This window comes from Myodes glareolus, chromosome 6 (assembly GCF_982192425.1).
Source record: "Myodes glareolus chromosome 6, mMyoGla1.1, whole genome shotgun sequence".
Taxonomy (NCBI): Eukaryota; Metazoa; Chordata; class Mammalia; order Rodentia; family Cricetidae; genus Myodes; species Myodes glareolus.
In genome coordinates this window covers 69,907,681-69,916,442 of record NC_142031.1, presented here as the reverse complement: position 1 = coordinate 69,916,442, position 8,762 = coordinate 69,907,681, and the positions used below count along the sequence as shown (strand labels likewise).

The 8,762-nt window shown below is 43.0% G+C and overlaps 1 protein-coding gene across 2 annotated transcripts; it reads right to left on the bottom strand.

Moving 5' to 3' along the window:
* Window positions 1-5,392: 5,392 nt before the first annotated feature.
* Window positions 5,393-8,460, bottom strand: Tigd2 (tigger transposable element derived 2). Of its 2 annotated transcripts, none has more exons than XM_048439632.3 (2): window positions 8,193-8,460; window positions 5,393-8,035 (listed from the first exon to the last, which is right to left on the bottom strand). In XM_048439632.3, the coding sequence occupies exon 2, from the start codon at window positions 7,262-7,264 to the stop codon at window positions 5,687-5,689; it is 1,578 nt and encodes a 525-aa protein (XP_048295589.3). In that variant the 5' UTR covers window positions 7,265-8,035; window positions 8,193-8,460; the 3' UTR covers window positions 5,393-5,686. The 2 variants fall into 2 exon arrangements, with proteins under 2 accessions (XP_048295589.3, XP_048295590.3); XM_048439633.3 differs by having other exon boundaries at window positions 5,393-8,028.
* Between the last annotated feature and the right edge of the window lie 302 nt (window positions 8,461-8,762).

Here is an 8,762-nt window from a genome sequence, read left to right as displayed (position 1 = left end):
AATATCTCAACAATTTAGCAGGGATTACCCCGCCCTTTTTGTTCCTAAATTAGTAAAACATCTGGATGTGTGCAATCAATTATAGTATTATGAAATATGACAAAGGAAAGTGATTCTTTTTTAAAAGTTTTAACTTTTGCCTCCAAATATAAAATATATTTTGTGAATATAAATTTACTAGTTGAAAATATCTGTTTCTATCTTTTGTTTTGAAAGACAAGATTTGCAGTTTTAATTAATTAATTAATGATTTTAGGAGACAGAATCTAACCACATAGATCTCGCTGGCCCAGAACTATATAAACCAGACTGGCCTCAATCACAAAGAGATCTATCAGTCTCTGTCTCCCAGGTCCTAAGATTAAAAGGATTTCCCCACAATGCCTAACTTTATGCAGTTTTTAAGTCATATTTCAGAGAACTTAAAATTATCATGTATCATTATGAAAATAAAGTATTGTTATAGTTGTAAGAAATATCCCCATTACACAGATAGAAACATGTCTGGAGTGTAAGGAGAGACAATATTGCTTTCTCTATGATGGAAGCATTTTTAAAATGTAGGATGCCAATTTAGCTACTCATTCTAATTTATAGAGGTGAATAACTGTCCAGAAAAAAAACTATACTCTATGTTTTATAGAAAGTAACTCAAGTATTGTATGTAATATTCGGAAAACCTCTTATTAACATACTGAGTGGGTGAAAACTCCCCCACACACTTATCACATGTCAGTCGTCCAAAAATAAAATACAAATGCATTTATCCTAAGTCAACAATTAAAAATAGCCCATATTATGATTAATACATAACCTTAAATATATTTGTTTATGTCACATCAATTATGAAAATTCTACAGAAGTCAATTGTCATGTTCACTGTTAAAGTCAAAAAATGCAAAATAATTCTGGGACTGGAGGTGTAGAATTCTTGCCTAGCATGCGTGAAGCTTTAAGTGCATTCACCAGTGGCAGAAAAAAACTGAGGTTGCTGACATACTATGCGTATAACCTCAAACCAGCAGCTGTCTGTTTGGTGGGAGGGGAGCCGAAAAGTTAATTGTGTTTTGTGTGTGAAACAATGTCTCAGGAGATCTAAAACTTTTGAAGAGTATGACAGGGTAGCTATGATTTTCATGGTCTTAGAAAAAACATAGATATCACATTTTGTTAGAAGTTATGATTCCCTTGAGAACCAAGCATTTTAGGTGGAGGTGAACTTCACGGGTTAACAGGATTGAATTCCACATTCAATTTTCCTCTTGTAACTTAAAAAAGGAACATTCCCAAATTGAATTAGATTATTAAATACCTGTACCAATATTCCAAGTTATCATAGCTCCCAGAAATTTAATTTGTTGTGTGATACTGTCACATAATTTCATTACAGAGTTGGTGTGAAAATAAGAATTCTCAGATGTGTTTGTTTAGAGTTCTAGGGAAATCACACTCAAAACTGCAGTAGTTTTACCAAATAGTTCATATCAACCTGTACAGTGGATATTAAAATGAAAAACATTATGTCCTATTCATTTTATTATGTACCTAAAACATCTTTCATTTCTAGCTTTCAAAATTAAACCATTCTGGTATATTCTTGAAAGCCACATATGGAGAGACTCTAGCATTCCCAGCACACCTGGAGTAGATTCCTACTGGGAAAGGTGGCTGGAAATACCCTGTAACCCAGACCCCACTTCTTCTTATCAGAGGGAAATGGAATGGTGTCCCCGGGAGGCAAGGACCTGGAAGTGGCAAGAACTTTCCGCACCTGATGGATTAACAATGACATTGGACTCCCTGGGTTTAATTGTGGAGACAGCTTTTCCTTTAATTGCATACGCTAGGCATGTCACTAGATACTAAGTGTTTCTTCTTAGTTCTTTTCTTTGTTTCTGATTTTGTTTTGTGGTAGGAATATCACAGCCAGGGTTTTGTATATGCTTGATAAGCAATCTGGCACTCAGCTACTATCTAGCTATCTAGCCTTTGCCTTTGGGGACAAGGTCTTGCTACGAAGCCCAAGGTGGCCTTAAAAGGGAGATTCTCCTGCCTCTGCTTTCTGAGTTCTAGGATTTCAGGTGTATGTAACATGACTAGGCTCAGCACCGAAAGATGGTTTGAATGGCTTTGGCAGTGTGCCCATGGATTCCTGAAGTATGGATGTCTTTGAGATATGGAGGAATACAATTTTTTCCAAGGGCCGAAAACGGGCGTATTAGATGGGAGATTGGATCTCTGTCACCTATACTTGAGTTTCCTTTCAAAATGGTTAATGCATTTCACAGGATTGGTGTTACCGATCACAAAGTAAATGCTACCTTGCACAATATCCAGAGTACAGGCCTTGCTCCTCAGCGTAAAAAAGGAGTCAGGTGTCATACTGGGCACACAGGTGTCACGCTGGACCCTGAGATAGTGAAGATAGGTTCAGCCCTTAGTGGGACACTACTTAACATGCACTCGCATAGTAGGCCATAATGCCCAACTTCGACTCCCCTCCTGGACCCTAGTGATTCTGGTCTTGGTCAAATTACCTTCCTCCACTAGTCTTTAGGGAAACCATTGAGTTTTTCTTGTAATGTGGAATATTTAGGAGTGAAAGGAACCTGCAGTAGTCACTCTTGGGATGAGGGCAATACTGGGAAGAGAGCAAACAAGAACTAGTCCAGTCCAGTCGTCTACAAACTCATCGATTCCACAGCAATCGGTGCTGTTGCTGCTGATGTTGCAGATGTCATGGTCCAAACCTGCCCTTTCACTCCCCGACTTGAATTTTCATAAGCAGACTGTTTTTCTGCTTACAGTACATGAGCTAACACCTGTCTTCTACCACGTGGAAAAGAACATAGACTTTAGCCCAGTTTTCCCAGATTGTGGCAAGGACAGGCTCTGCCTGTTTCTAATGACTTGAAGGCTCCGTTAATTAACATTAGACCAAAGGGTCTGTGGACTGCAACATCCTCCCGTCTATGCATACACCCCAGCCAGTATTCCCAGGGTGGGCCTATGCCTGGAATCTCAACATAGGTCCTCAGATTCCTGGAAGTCTAAACAGTTACCACAGGCTGTGACTCACTTTCGAGGAAGATCCTGGAAACAGATTTCTCAACAGCCACTGGATTACTTAGTGGCTATATATCGACATCTAGATAATGCCTATTTAACTTTCCCCCTTTTATGCCCAAGAAAACCCAGATTCATGAAAGCACAGAAAGCTGCTAAGGTTACACAGAGAAAGATCAGAGCAGTCAGCATTGGTGCTTCAAATCTGCTGGCCTCCAACAAACCTATTCTTGCTTGGAGTGTGGACAGCTAGGTATGCAAGATGATTTTACATCATTTATCAAGTGGCAATGTTTGTTTTTAAAATAATGATTTACCATTACTTTAAAATGAGTTTAAGAAAAAACTTGCACCAGAAACCTGAATTAGCAGATTTCACTACATGGGATGGAATAAGTACACCTGGGAAATGGGCAGCCTTACAACAGGTAAGGTAACTAGCAGCTACAGCTCTCTAGAATAAACCTTACTCCTTTCTAGTACCTGATGTGTGGCTCCAGCCTCAATACTCCTCTGTGCAGAATTCCATTTCCTCAAGATTATCAGGTAGGCAAAACTGTACAGTTTGAGGAAGATGTGTTAACACTGAGATAAGAACTGCTGTTGAGCCAGGAGGCGCACACCTTTAATCCCAGCGCTCAGGAGGCAGAGGCAGGTGGATCGCTGTGAATTTGAGGTCAGCCTGGTCTACAAAGAGAGCTCTAGGACAGCCAGAGTTACTACACAGTGAGACCCTGTCTTGAAAAAACAAAAAGGGAGGGAGGGAGGGAGGGAGGGAGGGAGGGAGGGAGGGAGGGGGTTGGAGAGAGAGATGGCCCAGTAATTATGAGCAACGGCTGCTCTTCCAGAGGACCTGGTTCAACTCCCAGCACCCACATGGCAATTCACAACTGTCTGTAACTCCAGTTCCATGACACTGGACACCTATGACAAAATACCAATGCACATAAAATAAAAATAAATTTAAAAAGATTTACTTTAAAAAAAATTAAAAAAGAAAAAATGTCAGAGAAGACTTCGAAGTCTTCTGGAGAAGGTATTTAAGAATCTAAAACCTCTGATCAAAGGGCAGAATATTATCAATCACAGCCTCAGGGGAAAAAATTGTTATATGGGAGCTCAAAGTTCCTCTCAGACCACAAGGAGTCTTATTGTGAACAGCTGGACCTGTCAGAAGCAGTCTCCTGTGACATTTCCTTGATCCTTTACACCAATTCTGTTACTGTAGCCAGATAACATGAACTGTGTGCTGCTTCCCGCTAGCTTATGTATTGCTTCAATGGACATGCCAATATGCAGATTTTCTTCTAGAGCAAATCTAGCATCGATTTGCAATGTGCTATCAACAGCCTGGAACAATTTCTCTTCCGTTCCCTACTGCAACTTACCTGTCTGGTAGAGATCCCTGAACACTTAACCAAAAGACTTTGAGTAAGTAGGATTAACCTTTGAATTTTTATCGCAGTAATTATCACATTCAGCTGAAACTACACATACTTCGCTCATCTTTCTTCCTGTGGAAGGAGTTTCCTAATGCAGAAACATCATTCTGAGTTCCACACTGGATCTGGTCAGTACTGCCGAAACACACGTTCTGCAGTACAGAACCGCAACTAACACTCAAGAATCACTCTTTCCTGGGACCCCAGTATTAAGTCATATATTAACTCATTTAATCCTCACAAGCTCCGAGAAACAGGTAATTATCCTGTTTTAAAGATATGTGCCAACTTGGCCACGGTGATGTCACACATCAACGTGGGGTTCTCCAGGACTTCCCACATGGTCCACAATCTGCATAAAGGCTGACGTTCTTGGCATTTCACAAAAAATACACTCCATGAAAACAATGGTAGACTTTTTAAGTTTTATAGCATTACATAAATGCCAACAAGCTTATTAAAAATTCCTGACACCCTTTAAAACAGGTTAAATGAAGCTTACCTATTACGTCCTGTAAACACATTCTTTGGGAAATCAAAGCTCATGTTCTTAGATTAAGGCTGACAGTCCTTCCACACAAACGAAGAGCTTTTGTCAGGTAGAACAAAGCTGAAGTTCCGTGCCCTTCATCAGAACATGTACCTGCCTTTTCCTTCACTACACTCAGAAATGGCCAACTTCAGGAGCTGGTTGCCTAAATTTTGCCAGAAAGGAATGCTCTATGCAAGGCTTTACACTATTATCCAGCTCACTGACGTCACAGTACCATTCTTCACGCACAAACAATGCTGAATTCTCTTAAATATCTCACCAATGGAAACGCTAAACTCATTCCCCAATATATTTTACTTTACAAACTGACATTCAGAAAAAGTCATAAAAATTAAATTTAAGTAAGATTTATTGAGTGCCTGCAGTGTGCACAGCACATCACTAGACATGTTGAGATTCAGACATACATCCCAGCCTTGGATACCTTGTGATCGAATTAGTGTAACACAGTTTAGAAATAATGAATTCCATGTCATTGCTCACTTGGGGACAACATTAAAGAGCTGTAATTTAAGTAATCCAAAGCGCCATCTACTTCTAAAATGATTCGTAACATTTATCTAGTCTTAGATAAGACCACTGCAAACTAGTCAAAGACGAAAGCACATAGCAACAGAAAGGAATGCTATAGATGGTTTTTATTTTGAATCCTCTGCTTTCTTCTTATAATGGTCCGAAGCCTCCGCAATACCAGCTTATCGGAGAGTAGCATGTCATCTTGTTGTTCTAGATAACCCAGCAAATTTTCAGTCCATTCAAGTGCAGCTTTGTGACTAATATGCTTGTCTGGATTTAGTTCTGCTTTCCTAGTCTTCCTGGAAGGCTTTTGCTCAGCAGTCATAGCCTGGCTTTTAGCATCCACAACGCCAGCTAAGACCTGATAGTTTGAGTCACTGCTCCGTGAGTCAAACCACTGCTTAATATTTTCAATGTCAACATGTTCACAGTCTTCTGTATTCTGTAAAACTGTTGCTAAATTAGCAGCTAAAATGGCTCCTTCACCAATGTTCACGCTTGAATTTTCTTCATGGCCAGGGAGAAGCTTTTTCCACGCTCTGGTTATGGTACTTGATCTTATCATGTTCCAAGCTCTTGAGGCCTCATAAATTGCATCCAACACTGTCAAATTCTTCCAAAACATTTTGGGGTCATTTCCTTCATCCATGTATTTCTGGATAAGTCCTGCTCGATAATATCTTTTGACTGTGGTTAAAACTCCTTGGCTCATAGGTTGAATGAGACTTGCTACATTTGGTGGCAAATATTTCACAATTATCCTGCCGTCATCTGAGCTCAACAGGTCTTGAGTTGGAGGCGCTGAGGGGCAATCTAAAAGCAGCACTGCCTTTTCTCGAAGCCCTTTGGATTTCAGATGCCTCTGCACCTGCGGCACAAAGCACTTCTCAAACCACTGTCTGAAAACAGACTGCTCGATCCACGCGCTTTTCTGACTGAAGTAAGTGACAGGAAGGTTTGAAAGGTCAGTTCCCTTGAAGGCACGGGGTCTTTTGGCTTTCCCCACAACACAGAGATTAAGCTTATGTAAGCCCGTGGCATTTGCACAACACATGACAATGATTCTCTCTCTGCTTGACCTATACTCCGAAGGACTCTGGTCAGTGTCAAAAGCCAATGTCCTTGGGGGTAGGCATTTCCAGAAGAGTCCAGTTTGATCAGCACCATAAATTTGTTCTGGTAAGAGACTTTCTCTTTCCATGAATTCCTGAAAGTTACCACAAAATTCACTGGCAGCAGTTTCATCCCCTTTTAATTTTGTTCCTTTCCCAGCAGCCTTTGGAATGCCGTGGCGCTGCTTAAACCGAGTCAGCCAGCCTGATGAGGCAGTAAAATCACCTTCCATCCCCAGCGCATCAAAGAAGAACTTGGCTTGTTTTGCACAGATAGTCCCAGACACCGGAATCCCATCTGTTTTCTGTTGGTTAAACCACTCTATCATAACTCTATCAAGCTCCTCATACGTTGATGACTTCATAGATTTACGTTTGGACACCCCACTGGTAGGATCTGAACTGTTGGCATAATTTATAATTCTTTCTTTGTTTTTTTTAATGTCGCGAACTGTGGATTCACCAATTCCATACACGACAGAAAGCTTTTTAAAAGAGTTGCCTTCTTCAAGCTTCTTAATAATGTCAAGTTTGTCTTTAATTGTCAACACCACACGCTTACGCTTCCCCAACATTTTAGTCTAATGTTTTAGACAATTAACAACCTAGATTTGAAAATAAAGGGACTAGAATATGGAGGCTTAAGAGCCCTCAGTTGTTACCTGGGGCTTAGACGGTGCAAACGTTTTAAAAGAAAGCCTGAGTCTCTTCACCTGCATTTTGGAACTTAATCAAGTTCCTATGACAAGGAAAAGCTCCAATTGGTCCTATTTTCTCTTTTTCCTCCTTGCTCTTTTCATAAAGTGCAGCCTTACTGGAAGCTAAAGTTGAAACTATACTGCCCTACGAAGGGATCTAAAACAGTCTCATCAAAAATCAACTTTTGCAGAATTTTTCTTTTCTCACGCCAATGCTAAAGAAAATAGTTTACTCAGCCTTGCAAACTTGACCTACAGAAAAGCGGAGCAGGAAGAATCACCGCCTGACGGTTGTCTTTGTCAGGCAGCCAAGTGTGTGAATGCTCTCTTCAAGGCAAGGACTCAAGTGAGTACCTCCGAAAATCACAGCGACAGGAGGTGAGCTGTCGGACTGCAAGTGGACAAGCAAACAACTCAGTACTTGAAACCAACGGAAACTTACACCTAATGAATTTGGCAGCTGAAAGGGAAACAGCGGAGAAGAAGTGATGTCACATGATTCAAGAAAGAATAAAAAACTTCATTGGTGGAAATCAGGACCCAAGGCTGAGGCTAGGGGGTGGTGGCAGGCTGGGTGAAGACCATACAGGAATCCTGGTGGACGACGATCTCCATGACCACAGAAGTAGCTGCTCGAGCCTCTGAAACCTACAGGAAAACACCAAACACGTTTTCTTTTCAGTATCAGTCCACGGTATTACTCATACCTACCCCTGTAACTGTGTCGAGGACATCACTGCCTACCAACCAGACAGGTAACAGACAAATAACGCTCCCAGGCACCACCCGGGAGCCGAGAGCCTACCTCCTGACACTACCAGGGCCTCTCCCCGCTCCGGCCAGCGAGCTCCGAGCCGGACGCTGGGTGAAAGTCGGCGACAGGGGGTCACAGCCGCAGCCCGGCAGTGGGTGAGCGGTCACCGGGCGAGCCAGACGCGGGAAAGCGGGGCGCCGGCATCGCGCCGCCTGACCGGCCGGAACGCAGAGCCAGCAGCGGAGGTCCCCAGCGAAGGCGACCCCGCCAGCCGCCGCAGAGCGAGCGCTCAACCGAGCCGCTCCGCAGAGCCGGAAGGCAGGGGATTAGGAGCGCGCGCGCGCCCCCGCAGGAACGTGGTGTCGACGAGGGGGCGGGGATGAGCGGGCGGGCGGGCGAGCGCGCGGAGAGGGCGGGGCCTCTGCGGGGAGGGGAGGGGCTTGGTCAATGCTCCGCCTCCGGACGCGCAGCCAGCCGCGGCCTCGGGCGGATGACTATGCCTCTGGCCAGCAGAGGGCGTCACAGCCTCGTTCGCGGTGGCGGGGCTTTGCGGCTGAGGCTTGCAAGGGCCGGAATTGCAATGGCTGGGTCTGCATTCCGGTTGAAGACCCAGGTCTCTGG

Bases quoted from the DNA above. Each gene is read 5' to 3' on its own strand.
- Tigd2 (XM_048439632.3), bottom strand. From the start codon at position 7,264: ATGTTGGGGAAGCGTAAGCGTGTGGTGTTGACAATTAAAGACAAACTT.